The 15,331-nt window shown below is 42.6% G+C and overlaps 1 protein-coding gene across 2 annotated transcripts in view; it reads right to left on the bottom strand.

The window, feature by feature from the left end:
• The window catches only part of LOC121709641 (glucocorticoid receptor-like), a 57,764-nt gene that overhangs the window by 9,177 nt on the left and 33,256 nt on the right, over positions 1-15,331 (bottom strand). For both annotated transcript variants that reach the window (XM_042093205.1, XM_042093206.1), the window contains exons 3-5: positions 9,016-9,182; positions 6,743-6,769; positions 2,061-2,177 (exon numbers count right to left, since the gene is read on the bottom strand). In XM_042093205.1, the coding sequence (XP_041949139.1) occupies positions 2,061-2,177; positions 6,743-6,769; positions 9,016-9,182 (311 nt within the window). The remainder of the gene's footprint in view (positions 1-2,060; positions 2,178-6,742; positions 6,770-9,015; positions 9,183-15,331) is intronic.

Raw genomic sequence — 15,331 nt, 5'->3', positions numbered from 1 at the left:
TTGGAGAGACCAAAAACCAATCAGTTCAGGAAAGTTAGGCCATAGGAAGTTTTTGTCCAATCTGCAATTCTTACCAATAGTTTTTTTTATGTGTTCCTATAGGTGTCTAGTAACACCTCCCAATTTATCCACGGCCAAATCCTCAGGGAAACGCCTGGAGAGCCCATCACGTTTCGGGTGCCCAGAGGGTCTGGGCGAAAATAATGAAAACAATTTTTTTTACCAATATTTCTCAATATATTGAGATGTCTAACTAGAGGTTTTTAGGGGTGCTGAATCTATCCCAGCCATTCGTTTGAGTAAAAATGACTCCAAGTCCATAAATCCATAACTAGTGGTTTTATTGAACAATTACAAAACAAAACTTCCTTAATCAGTTTAAGATCCCTCAACTCCCCTGCACTCCTTCACTTCTGTTATCATCTGGCTGGTTGATGTTCTGGCAAGAGTTACCATGACAGTTCCAACAAGTAGAATTACACTCCTGAGAGTGTCACAGTCGCCTGCACAGTTGCAAGTGAGAAACTTCAGAAGGTAGTCCGGTGCAATTGGATCTGGTGTAGGGACTGGTGCTTAACCATGTTCTTCTTGTTTCCATCCATACTCAAGGGCATCCAGTGATGGACTTTGTCGCAGTAGCCAATCTCTGGTCTGGAGATAACGCCCGCAGAGAGTGCTGGGCTGCGGCTCCTGTAGCCAGAGGCAGGTTCTAAGGCTTGATACTAGTTATGTTGTCCTCATGAGTTTTACATTTTGTTGCTTACTGTCCACCCTCCATGTTGTACACTCCTTTTTCTCTCTCTCTCTCTCTCTCTCTCTCTCTCACACACACACACACACACACACACACACACACACACACACACACACACACACACATATCTATGCACATTGACTCTCACAAACACATTCACAACCACCCAGCCACCCACACACACACAAACAGGTATGCACACACTTAACCTACAAAAAAGTTCACACCTTCAAAACTATCTGTGATTATACCAGTGTGTTACACGCAAACAAAACATGACAAGCTGAGATCTGTTCTTTCCTGTCTTTCTTTGTGTGTGTGTGTGTGTGTGTGTGTGTGTGTGTGTGTGTGTGTGTGAGTGTGTTTGTGTGTGTGTGTGTGTGTGTGTGTGAAAGAGAGAGAGAGTCCAATGCGGAGGGTGGACGGTGAGCAACAAAATGTAGAGCTCATGAGGACAAAACTGAGTTAATATTTTTTTATGTACTCTATTATATCTTTTCATGGGACAACACTGAAGAAATGACACTTTGCTACATTGTAAAGTAGTGAGTGTACAGCTTGTTCAACAGTGTACATTTGTTGTCCCCTTAAAATAACACACAGCCATTAATGTCTAAACTGCTGGCAACAAAAGTGAGTACACCCCTAAGTGAAAATGTCCAAATTGTGCCCAAAGTGTCAATATTTTGTGTGGCCACCATTTTTTTGACGCCATCTGAACCAAATACGTTTATCTTGGTCTCATCAGACCACAGGACATGGTTCATGGTTATCCATGTCCTTAGTCTGCTTGTCTTCAGCAAACTGTTTGCGGGCTTTCTTGTGCATCATCTTTAGAAGAGGCTTCCTTCTGGGACGACAGCCATGCAGACCAATTTGATGCAGCGTGCGGCATATGGTCTGAGCACTGACAGGCTGACCCCCCACCCCTTCAACCTCTGCAGCAATGCTGGCAGCACTCATACGTCTATTTTCCAAAGACAACATCTAGATATGACGCTGAGCATGTGCACTCAAATTCTTTGGTCAACCATGGCGAGGCCTGGTCTGAGTGGAACCTGTCCTGTTAAACCGCTGATTGGCTACTGCTACAAAGTCCATCACTGGATGCCCATGAGTGTGGATAGAAACAAGAAGAACATGGTTATGCACCAGTCCCTACAACAGATCCCGGACTACCTTCTGAAGTTTGTCAGCTGCAACTGTGGAGGAGTGGTAAGGCATGGTTGTGTGACATGATATGACTAATCAATCTCATGGGGCTGATGTGCTAGATATCGCTGCAGTAGAGCATGCAATGTCTTACCTTCCAGATTCATGCCGGCTTGCAGACACTTCCGGAAGCGGCAGGCGGGACAGTTTTTCCTCCGGATCTTGTCAATGATGCAGTCGTTGCGTCCGGCACATAGGTAGTTATGTTGTCCTTTGAAGGGGGGGGGGGGGGGGGGGGGTAATAATTAGTTTGAACCTTAAAGAGTAAAAAAAACAAAGCAAAGTGCTAATACTCAATTATTCAATCCTACTTTTGCTTACTTGAAACCACTGCAGAGCTGCCAACTCTCACACATTGAGAGTGAGATTCATTCATCTGATTGGCTCCACGCGCCAATCGAATGCGTGAGGGTTGGCAGCTCTGCACTGTTTCCCTCACTGGGAAGGTCAATAACCTAAGGCCCCATTTCAACCCACAACCTGCCCAGTTGTGGGGCATCATTTCAAAAGCGACATGCAGAGACCAGTTAGCACTGTTCACCATTACAGAAACCAGTCAAGATTTCTGCAATGTCAAGTGATAACAAACAACAAATACGAAAACAAAATGGCTGATTATAATGTTCATGGTGCCTTAGGGTCAGTAAGGAAATTCTGCAAAAGCCACAGAAAAAAAACGCTGGTAGGCTGTAGCACCAGCTAATATTTTTGTGGGGCCTGTCATGCTTCTAGTCTGGTGTCTATTCCTGGCGTGCACACCAGGAATGACATGGTCATGTGAACGAGAAAAAAAAGAAGCTCACAGCTCTGCTTAAAGTAACAATGTGAAACTAGCAATAAAGTTAGCACTAGGCAGAGACTCCCTCTCAACTCTCCATCTCAAAGCTGAGGAAGGCCAATCCGTGACCGTGAATTACAGATTCTATGAGCTTCTGATTGGATAAAAGCTGATGGCAATATCTCTAATTGAAGCCTATTGGACATGTGACACATGAATATATAATTCTGAGTAAATTTGACAAAACAAAACAAAAACACATTACTCTGTACTTTGTATGCAGCATTAAACTGCATTAAGCTTACATGGAAAGTCAGAGAAAAAGGCCATTCTTACAGTATGGTGGTTTGCTGTATCATCCAAATTATAAAATAAAAATAGCAGGTAAATTAAAAAAAGAAAATCACCAAAAAGAATTATTTCACAAAATTAGAGATCAATATATAGTATGACCCTGAATACAAGAAAAAAAGGGGGATTAATAACAATCAAATAAAAACTGATTGAAGATTAGCTGATAAGAGCATTATATAGTTCAGGAAATAGTACAATATCAACAGGATGTTTTGTAAGGATGTACACTGCTCTCATTCTGTTTTTTTGCCATATTTTAACAACTCAAGGCAGTTAAAATATGGCAGACTGAATATCACACAATTATTTTAGGTCCTAAAAACACAGTATCCATCTGGGAGAAACCAAAATCATGTGGTCATCTGTTGATGAAACCTTACTGTCATGACTCCTGGTGTTAAATGGCAATGGCAATTCTGAGCATGTCAGAACAATGACATACAGTATCTCCAGCAGCAGCAGCATAAAATTGCTAACACACAATTAAATGGCTTCATGGCATCATTAATGAAGATATCAGTACCACTGATAATGAATTAATGCCTACATTTTAGCTCATATTTAGCATATAGTATACAGTACGTCAAATTTAACCAACATTTGGTGACGAGCTCACTTTATTTCAGAGTTAACCGAAGAACACTTCCAACAGTTTATTACTGGTTTTCAAATGGGCTAGTGTTTACAGCAGCGCAAAACACAGTGCACAGATGTGCATCAAATTCAAGTTCATAATTTACTCAACCCATAAGGCACATCAACGAATACACAGACTAGTGCAATGCAAGTTGCAAAGCAAAAGTGTCTCTCTTTCCAACAGTACAAACACATATCAGTGCCAGCTATATCAGTGCTATTCCTGTAAACTTACATTTATCCTCAGGGATGAGCATGGGAGTGCAGAAAGATTGCTACCGGATTCTACCCAAATATTACTGTCATTCACAAATCCTTTTCATAAGTTCTATTGAAACTGTAAATAGCTATTTTCTCATATATGCTTGTTAAACTAATTACATGTTAATTTGTAATTAAACTGAGATATTCCGATAGATCCCGTATTTTTTTGTTATACTACGACGTATTAACAACGTATACTCCGACTAAAAAGTCTTGGCTTCCTTCACTTCCTCTTTCCCTGTTCACTAAGCTTTCTGGAATTTTTTTCTATCCCTTCAAATCTAGCCAGCATCTGAAAATGCTCCATTTGTACAGGGATTTTAAGGGATACATCACACTACCCCTTGATCTCCAAAATCAGCAGGACACCCAACCACTACACGGGAACACACAAAACAAAGTGGTTTTACAAAGTAAAATATTACTTAAAAAATATTTTACCAGGCCACAAAAGAACATTATATCGGCAGATCAAACGATGTTTAAAAAAAAAAAGGTTGGGCCCAACTTGATTGAGTCGGTCGGGTTACGACAAGCCAACCAACATAATTTTGGGGATGGCCCAAGAGCCTGAGCTGTCTTAACCTGACTCTCGCCAGATGAATTTCGTTCTGCTTAGCTCCGCCTAGCTCCACTCACATCCATCTGGGACCTCTTCCATTGAGAGTGATTTCTGCAACTGACTTTATGGTTCAGCCAATCAGGACGCAGGGCGGGAGTTTCATAGATGTGACATAGTGTAGAAGCGACTGTGAGACTGTTATTAGCGTCACGGGTTGGCTTCGATGTGAGTGGTTGAAGTAGCACGTGAATAGATGACGGACAAGTGGCTTATTCAATCATATGCAAGCATTTTTTGATTAGGCCCAGCCTTCTGAAGCAACACTTCAATGGATCGGTTCCAGATGGATGAGTGGAGCTAGGCGGAGCAAAATTCATCTGGCTAGGGTCAGGTTAGAGCTGTCTGGCATGCAATCTGAAATCTATTTGTTCAGGACTGTTAGAGTTTCATACAGAATGGCTGTCATTAGCTGACTGCTGTTCTGGCCTGTGGACTTCTACCTACAGCAGGGATCCAGGAGCAATGCCAAATTTAGTCCATTATATGTAGTATGCTAGTATATTTATAGTACATTACATTGAACCTCTATCAAATTGTATGTGCACTTGAGACAATTTTGCGAAATCCAGATAGTATCTTAAATCTCTGGCAGCTAGGATCTAGCTCTATAAACATAAAACAGAGTTTGATGCATATAATGTGATTTTCTAAGATAATCACTCTGACATCTCTTACTTGAAACTGCCATTTTTGCTGTGAGAATCTAGTTTAGAGTGGCAAGTATTTCTCCATTCTTTAGCAACTGCCTCTACAAAACGTCTGCCATGCAGACAAGCAGGAATTGCAACTAAGAGAAAAAGATTTCCCCTTTGAAATGTACTGTACCCAAGAACTTTATGTGCTAGCCTCATTGTAGAGGGGGGGGGGGGGGATACAATTGGCTGACTTGCTACTTGCAACATGTTAAGGAAGGGGTTGACATTTTGACTAGCACAGATTTCCAAAATTTTGTGAACACAAGCACACATCCATATTAAGCTGGTTGTGAGTTAAGAGTGTAGCCTATGATTTGGAATAGCCATGATCTTTCTCAGATTGTTATTTTGATGACAGCAACCTCTGCTCTAATCTCTCATGAGCACATAGCAGACATGAGCATGGAGTAGACATTTCTACTGGGTTTGAATCTTAAAAATCCATGAAAAAAGTTAACTGAACGCAGGTCAGTTTTCTTTACACATCTCTCACCCTTCACACTTGACCAACAGACTTCTGTAAAAGGAAAGCCAACAACTGCTGTGTCTGAAATCAACCATTCTCTTTCTTCACGAACAAGCTTAAATAATTTAGCAAAGCAGCCATGTCTCATTCGAGAGAGCTGCTGTTGCAACACACAAGCAACGCTAACTACATTATTGTCCCTATAGTATCAAAAGCTTCCCAGAACAGTAAAGGCAACAGAGTAGACTGGAAGAAAATGAAAGGGCTAAAATAAATATTCATTTCCCTCTCCCCTTCATTTGAAATGTCACTTTGTCCGGCCTCCCACCTCACTTTGCTATCCGGCCAAAGCAATTATTAGCAGTTAATTGCCTAGATACAAAGTCGTTTACATGTGGCCTTATCAAGTTCTCCATACCCTCAACCACAATCCCCGGCAGCAGTGCATTGACTCACACCCTGGACGCAGTAAGCACTGTTGTGACTAATTACTTGTTGCACAGCATGTGTTAATGGTTAATATGTTTCCTTTAGATGATACCAGCACCTACGAACCCCAGGCTCCCAGAAAATGACCAGGGACCCTCTCATAAGACATAATAGCCCACATTAATTGCATTTGTTGAGGTCCAACAACAGAAGCAGAAGGAGCTTAGAGGGTGGGATGGCGGGGCATTAGAAACAAAGATAATGTTAACCTTTACACAGCGGTTAGTGCTGTTAAACGGTTTTAACATTGATAAGGTTAGATTGTGAGGAATACTAACAAATTTGTCGTTGAAATGACGCCTATGTTAGCAAATCATTGAAATCACCAAACCATAAAAACATGCATTTGACAGAGCACAGCTGTTGGCTTTCAGCCTGAGAGAGAGAGAGAGAGAGAGAGCGGCAGAAGGACACAGAGTGATTGAGGGTATAACTGAAGCAGCGGTGTTATTGAAGGTAGTGTTTTATTTACCATCCGTGTTTTGCCGTGCTCTCCATCCTTCACCCAAGCCAGAACAACCATAGAATGGAGAGAAGAGACACAAAAAATACTGATATGATTTTTTTCATGGCTGGACAATAGCACAATTAGACGTTTTAGAAGTTTTAACTACACAGTGACAATTTACCATTCACTAAATACTTAAATGACATTCATGCTCCTATCCTATATCTACTCAGTTCAATGACACTGCAATACTAATGTTGTTTTAGTTGTCATTTTGAGCTTTTTGCTACTACATTGCACATATCTGATGTTGTTCATACATTGTTCATATTTCATACATTGTTCATAGCCATATTTATTCTGCTCTTATAAAGTAACTGCTAATACACTGCACATATTTATATCTAATTTACATTACTGTAAACCAACTGCATACTACTGTCTACACTGCACTATATTTATTTTCTTGCCTATGCACCACCTGCCTATACTTTGTATATCACATTGCACTTTTCTGCTTTTTTGCACTTCTGGTTAGATGCAAACTGCATTTTGTTGGCTTTGTACTTGTACTCTGCACAATGACAATAAAGTTGAATCTAATCTAATCTATTAATGTTATCAGGCATACAATTTCTAATCTTTTATATATGTATTTTGATGTTCCTAAAATCACAAAAACAAGTTAATAGAAGCATTATCATAAATAAATCATCATACATTGCTGTTATGATGAAAAGATAACAATTTGCATTACAAAAAAAAATAAAAAAAAAAATGTGGTTCTTTTTCCAGTACTATATCTGACCTTAATGCATCGAATACAAAATTCAGAAAATTCAGAAAATACAGAAATCTAAATGAGGATGCTTATCACAAAGCTTACTGTAAAACTAATCTTAGCTGTGAGTGAGTGTGAAATAAACATGCTTTTCCAGTCCTGAGGTGGACGACCACACTTCAATGCTAAAACGCATGCAGCATGGACTTAAATGGCTGACACATGCACAGACACTCTTTCTCCCTCTTACATACACACACATATCAAAAGAACACAACACAGATAATTTAATATGTAGGGTTCTCTTTTCATAGTGCTGCCTGAAACTATTATTATTATTCCTGCCAATGCCTGAACGCTATCATTAGTTGTATGATACTTGATTTGTCACTAACCCTGCATATTTCTATCAACACTCAAAATTTGGCTGAAATCAGACTGTGTGCTAAAAGTCTCATGTACATGTCTAACTGTAAGGCACAACATCTGCCACAGTAGAACCTGTCAGACAGGTGGAGCCACAGTACAAACCTCCCAGGCTAAACCTTGAGTCTGAATCTGGGGAGGCCAAGTACTCCCGCCGCTATCTGTGGTATAAATACACTTTTAGAAGAGGAGCCTGGGGCTTGACAGTGCAACACACAACTGTCTGCTGACCACTTGGTCACCCTCTGTCCTTCCCAAGAGAGGAATCTCTCAGTTTAGGGCAACTTCCTGCAAGGAGAACCAGCCTCTGGACAAAACTAATGATTTTACTCTCTCTCTCTCTCTCTCTCTCTCTCATTCTGTCTCTTGTCAGCTATGGGTTTGTGGGTTTGCTATCTGTAGAGACTGAAAGAGAGTGAGGGATCTCTGTGAAAAGAGGAGCTGATAAAGTCTGCCATTTCACATTCCACCTCAGAGTGGTAGACAAATCCAAAATAATAAGTACCGTATTCATAAATAAATAAATGAACAAAGTCTCCACAAATCACGTTTTCATTGTGATACTGACTGATTTTAGCTGCAACAAAATGTGAAAAAAGTGAGAGGGACTATACTGTAAGTAGCTCTGTCTTTTTTCTGAATCCCCTTGTTCCCAATACCAATAACAGCACACACCTTCACTGTGCATAAGCATGCAGTCTTGTTTGTACTGATACCACACCTTTAGGACACACAGATAGGTCATCCACTGGCCATAATGCATCTATAATACGGGTGTGAGCCCAGCAGGCTGTAATTTTAATTTCTAAAAAACCAGTTTGGCTGGATCCACAATCTGGTATCCTAACAATGACACAAATACTGTACACACACACACATACACACACACACACAAAACACACACGCACAAACCACAAAAGCATCAAAGCTTGTGTTAACAAAACCCTAGGAAGACGGAACAGAAAGTTAATTAAACATACAGAGGGCGTTCCTCTACTGTAGTAGTCAATAAAAGGATTACTCAACACCTATCAGACTTGTTGAGCCTTCTGAACCCTGTAACCTGCGGCTCTCCGTCCATTGTTTTTACCTTCAACGGCCCTCTTGAAGAACACCTTGCAGCTTCCGCAGGTGAGGACGCCGTAGTGGCAGCCCGAAGCCTCGTCGGAACAGACCAGGCAGATCTTATGAGCTGCTCCACCCGATTTAGCTGCTGCAGTTCCACCAGCTCCATTGGCTTCTGGTCTGTTAGGAGGGCTGGAACACAAGAGCACAGGCGAGAGAAGATATGAGAACAGATACTGTAAGACCATCGAGAGGAATACGAATCATTAGCTTACTGCAGCACATCTGTAGAATGACGAAAGACTAATATAAGTATAAGTATAAGTAAGGGATAATGTATAGAACACCGGTCATTACTGGGAAAATAAGTCCCGACAGGGCGAACCGGACCCCGATGCGCCAGCGGAGGGGTCTTGTTTCGCCCTGAAGGGACTTATTTTCCCATAATGACCGGCGTTCTATACATTATCCCGCTTATTATACGGCTACTTGCCAAAACGAAATAATAAACTCCCCACAATATGACTTTAGCCTACATAGCCTAGCCTATTTGTTACCGTTCATCGTGGCATTTGCTGAGAAACAAATAGTTTGCATCAACACACGCTGAATTTGAATCAAACATTCTTTAGAACACAGCTGATCAACCGTCTGCTTTCACTTTTGAATGAAGTTCCAGTCATTGCGTAGTGATATGGAAGACGTATCAGAAGCACAAAACCCGTTGCCATTGACAGCGGTAATTATATGTTTGCAGCGGTAATTACATGAATATATTTTACCGTAGAACTTTGGGAAATCCCATTCAAGCAAATGGAGCGTTCTACTTGTCTTGTGAAGAGCCATGTAATAAGTATATATACTCTTTTGATCCCTTGAGGGAAATTTGGTCTCTGCATTTATCCCAATCCGTGAATTAGTGAAACACACTCAGCACACAGTGAGGTGAAGCACACACTAATCCCGGCGCAGTGAGCTGCCTGCAACAACAGCGGCGCTCGGAGAGCAGTGAGGGGTTAGGTGCCTTGCTCAAGGGCACTTCAGCCGCTTTCTACTGGTCGGGGTTCGAACCGGCAACCCTCCGGTCACAAGTCCGAAGCGCTAACCAGTAGGCCACGGCTGCCACTGCGACTAGATATAATATCTACTGTAATACCCCACATATTATGTGGCTGCAATGGTGTGCCTAACTTACTCATTAAGGTGCACCCAAAACTTTTAACAGGGCCGCAATAGTACATTCTAAGTTCTTACACGTTGGTGACTGAATTACTAGAACATTATGTACCTTCTCATACAGTACTAAATGGATACACCAAGTGCTATGCACAGTATGTGGAGCTGAAGCCATTTGAAGCACACAGCCTACATGCAGAGAGCCCTTGGAGCCGTGCCCTTTGACCTACCCCCATACACAGCCTGCACTGTCCCTGTACTACACATTCTCCCGGGCCTGCGATTACACAAGGCTGGATTAAGAGCTTTGCTTAGTTGGCCTTGATAATGTCGTTAAGAACCGTGGAGAGCCGGCTATGGCCTCAAACGGCTATCAATTCTATGCTGTTCTGCTGTGGGCTATGCTCAACTGTTGGTCGTTTAGTGGTCACTGTCAGCCTACATCTTCTGATCTGGAGCCCAAGATCCCTAAAACTTAGCCTGGATACCAGACTCTCTGACTTTGCAGTGAGTCTGGCCTAGATCCATTGGCAAACAGGCAAACGTTTATTTCCTGGTTGGTGGACGCTTGTCTGAAGTTTGAAATCATTGGAGTTCAATCATTAACGTTTGGTAATGACGTATGTTAACCATGGGGGACACAACGATAACGATAGGCTTGCAACTTAAACGTAATCGCTCTCAGGAACGCCCTCTGTTCGCTGGTTGGTTCGGAGACAAGTTGCCGAAGTAAATGATGTGAACGAGAGCTATTTCAGACGGAGTACTGTAGGGAAATGTAAGACGTAGGCAGGCGGAGTCAGGCTACCTAAAACTGGTCACTAACGGGAAGGATTCCAGAGAGGATATTTTCAGCACCCATGAATGGGGGATCTCTAAAACTCTAATGCAGGATCTCTATTTAACCGTATTGTAACATAATAAACAAACAAAAAAGGTAGCTGAGGACTAGGGGTGTCACAATTTCGATTTGGGGGTGTGTCACGATGTAGCCACACCCCTAATGTCACGTAAATGTCATGTATGCCAAGACACAAAAAAACACACACACACAAACACGTGCTGAACTGCGGCGTCAACTCTCCTCTAATTTTAGGCTGCAGCCAGTTAAAAATACACATCAACAGACCGAAATCGAAGCCCCTCTTGCTACTCTGAAATCACTGGTGTGCAGGGGCGGAGTGGCAATCGGGAAGATCGTGAGTTTTCCCGGTGGGCCGGTCGAGGTGCGGGCCGGCCCTCATAGCTTTTAACGCGGCCCTGCGTCGTTCATGAAATATTCATGTATACATTTCTGCGAAAATCTCAGAGATCTACACTTCAATTTAAAGGGGAGTCCAACCAATATTTATACCACTCGCTCACTGTCTATATGTCATTCATGGTTACCCTGCACATTCATTTCTCCCATGCTGATTTTTGTGAAGGCTAGCCTTAATTTTTTTTATCTTAATTCATTTTTGTCTTATTCAGGCGTTACAGAACTTTCATGGTCATAAATGAAAAAAAAATGACAATTTAATTTGTTTGTTTGTTCTTAAATGAACGCAGGCCTAGGCTAGAATGGAGCAAAGCCTCCTGGGAATGGGGAATGAGTTTCTGGTTTATCCAATGAACCGATTGCAGGTCAAGTGTATTTACAGAAATGTAGGGGGATAAATGAGTGGCCCCTTGTCTAATGGCATGACCCTACAAGCGATCAAGTTCGAGGAGAACTGTTACTGTCTATGGGAAAACTACAGGATTTTTGACAGTCGACGGATTTGCGTGGTTGCTTGCTATTTTACACATGGATGGAAGGTATCGAGAAAGGTTAGCGTAGCTAAACCATTGACGTTATTGCAAATGGGGGTCCGGTGCCGTCAGAATTTTCCCGGTGGATTTTAGTGCCCCACTCCGCCCCTGCTGGTGTGGAAGTATTTTGTCGTTCATTCACATCAATTAACTAACTTAGCCTACTCAACTTAGCAAGTGAAAGATGATCTAGTTACGGTCCAACAATACTTGTTCATTGATAAGTACATATTCCTATAATATATAAGTACATAGTTGCAATTTTGCAATGGTGCAAACTCAATCATCTTCAACTCAACACTTCAAAGACCAAGGAGATGGTCGTGGATTTCCGCAGGTCTAAGCCCACTCTGCTACCAGTCCCCATTGATGGGGTCAATGTGGAGGTGGTAAGCACCTACAAGTATCTGGGTCTCCACCTGGACAATAAACTGGACTGGTCAGCCAACACTGATGCACTCTACAAGAAAGGGCAGAGCAGGCTGTACTTCCTGAGGAGGCTGCGGTCCTTCAATGTGTGCAGCAAGCTCCTCAGGATGTTCTACCAGTCTGTTGTCGCCAGCGTCTTCTTCTATGCAGTGGTATGCTGGGGAGGAAGCACAAAGAAGAAGGATGCGGGGCGAATTGACAGGCTGGTAAGGAAAGCTGGCTCTGTAGTGGAAGCTGAACTGGAGTGCATCAATTCAATATCTGACAAAAGGACCCTGAACAAACTGATCAACATCTTGGACAATGAGTGTCACCCACTCCATAGCACTAATGTAAAGCAGAAGAGCCTGATCAGTTGGAGACTTCGCTCACTGCCTTGCACAACAGACAGACTGAGGAAGTCATTTGTCCCCAGGGCCATTGAACTGGTGAATGCTTCACTTAAGGGAGGAGGAGAGATAGACTTCTCTGCATAGTCTGTCTGCCTCTTCACCCCCTCCATGTTTGGATACTGTCTGTCCACTAGCCACTTTTTACCACTGTCCTTCTGCCTCACTGTTTGCGTGCTATATTAGCACATTAGCACATACATAACCCCTCCCTCCATGCCACAGCCGAACTGTGGCCACACTTATACATTTTCTTAAAATAGTTATATATATAGATATATAGACTTTATTCTTGCACTGTTGCACTGTTTGACTTACTCATTTGCACTATCACCATGACCACTATCACCATTGCACTATCACTGTGACACTCACTCACAAAGAGCACCTTACCTTACCTTACCTTACTATGCACAGAGAATCACAGGCTCAGTCCCTGCCTCAGTCATTGCAAGGTTATAAACTCCCTGAATAATGCAACACATAGATCTACCATGATAGATAAGTGCCATGAGGGTGCTCCATTTATACAACCATTTACAACTGATTGGAACAATTGCAATATTATGGCACCCTTTTATGATGCCTACCTCTTTCAACAACCTACACATGCTCACTAAAAAGTGGGCCACAGCAGACTAGTTTTCTCATCAGGATCCATGCTGCCTGCATTCCTCAGACACAAGCAGACAGACACAGTGTACTGATCACTGGTAAAAGGGAGAATGACTGTGCATTCAAAATGCATCTAGATCTCCTTTGCTTTTTTACACATTTTGCAGCCTTGTTAAAATCCATGAAATTCATAAAAAATTAATCTGTCAACAGTCAATACTCCATATTTTTTTTTCAGTCGTATTTTTTGCAAATATATAAATTGCAGACATACACAGGCAAGGTGTTAAATTCCTTGTGCTATAGGAAGAGGATTTCCCACAGTGACCGATCAACAACCAAGCCCACTTCACTCCAGCATCAATGCACCATTGACTCATAGTCGCAAACGTGCTGCATCTTGTACCCATGATACGTAAAGGCACTCTTTCACGGCACAGTGTCCAAATAGAAGCCTCTTCTCAGAGAGGGAGGAAAGCCCAGTTGGATTTGTGCAGGAGAGTCAGCTTGGAGCTGAGAGTGTGTGCACATGAGAGAAAGAGAGAGGGCTTTAATTCAAGCAGGACCGTGGCAGGGAGCCAAGACATTCTCACTGTGACCGTAATCACATGATAACAGCTATCGTTGCTGCATGGCACATGACTATAAATGCAAATCTACATTTACACTGGACCAAGCAGGCAGCAGCATATCATGCCGTTCCACTCCCTGAGGTTGTGCCAACATGAGGACACCTTCCCAGCAGAGGTGAACATAGTGCGAGCATATACCAACTTGTTTGGAACAAAAAAGAACACCAACTTTGAGTGAGGGGGAAGAAAAGCTAAAGAAAGGCTAGTGAAAGTTAAAGAAGACAAAGATAAAAAATGGTCCCTCGCTCTGTAACTAATCAATAACCTAGCGCACCAATGACACTAAGATCTGAGGCTCTCCCTGCCTGATACAGCTTACTGATGCAGGATTGTAAAGAGAGTTAAAGTGTTTATTGAAGCACTTTCTACTATGCTATGCCACTTTTGTCAAGAGATGAGAGGAAGAAAATAAACACTATTATTGGCTGTGTGAGCCCCCTGTCTGCTGGCAATAGCCTCTTTGGAGACTGAGAGGTCATTTTTCTACTCTGTTAGAAATCAAATAGCCTTCTCCACAGGATCCTTATTTCCCCCTTAGACTGTGTCACCGTAGTTCTTCGCAGTGACCAGCAGGGGGTGGGGGGGGGGCGTGCACATCCCCCTTCCCCTTCCCCACCCACCCACGTCCTCCGGCAGATGAATCCTCGCCACGTCATGGGCATACTCCATTAGAAACACTCCCACAGGCAGAGAACGCTCTGCATGGCTACGCGCACACACACACGCACCCGTACGCGTACACACACACACACACACACACACACACACACACACACACACACACACACACACACACACACACACACACCATGGAACACTATAATGCGCTGATATACACATACATGCACACATTACAAACAGAGAGAGGGAGAGAGAACATGAAAACACATCTGTGCCATACACAACAAATGCAAGCAGACCCACGTACACACACACACACACACACGTGCACACAACCGAAGCCTGAGAGAGACTCACAACATGAAATGCAGCGCAGTGACCTCTGTAATGTCTCCGCCCACATGCCTCTTATGCTTTCCTCCTACCTCAGCTGCCCTCTGAGCTTCAGCTGAGGCAAACAACACACGGGAAAAAGAAAAACAACAATAACAACAAGAGCGGCCACACAGCCGCTAAAGCAGTCTGTGACCTCATCAAACAGCTCACACACACAATTTTTAATCTGTTTCTCTGTTTCCAGAACACGCTCAAGTTAAGGCATTAAAAACATCTTAATGCATGACGGGGGGGAAAAAAATAAACGGTAGAAGCAGATGAGAAGGTGTAGTGGAGCGAAAGTAATGTA

This window comes from Alosa sapidissima, chromosome 5, assembly GCF_018492685.1.
Source record: "Alosa sapidissima isolate fAloSap1 chromosome 5, fAloSap1.pri, whole genome shotgun sequence".
NCBI classification, from domain to species: domain Eukaryota; kingdom Metazoa; phylum Chordata; class Actinopteri; order Clupeiformes; family Clupeidae; genus Alosa; species Alosa sapidissima.
Note: the sequence above shows the minus strand (reverse complement) of the source record. Positions and strands in the feature narration are given on the sequence as shown.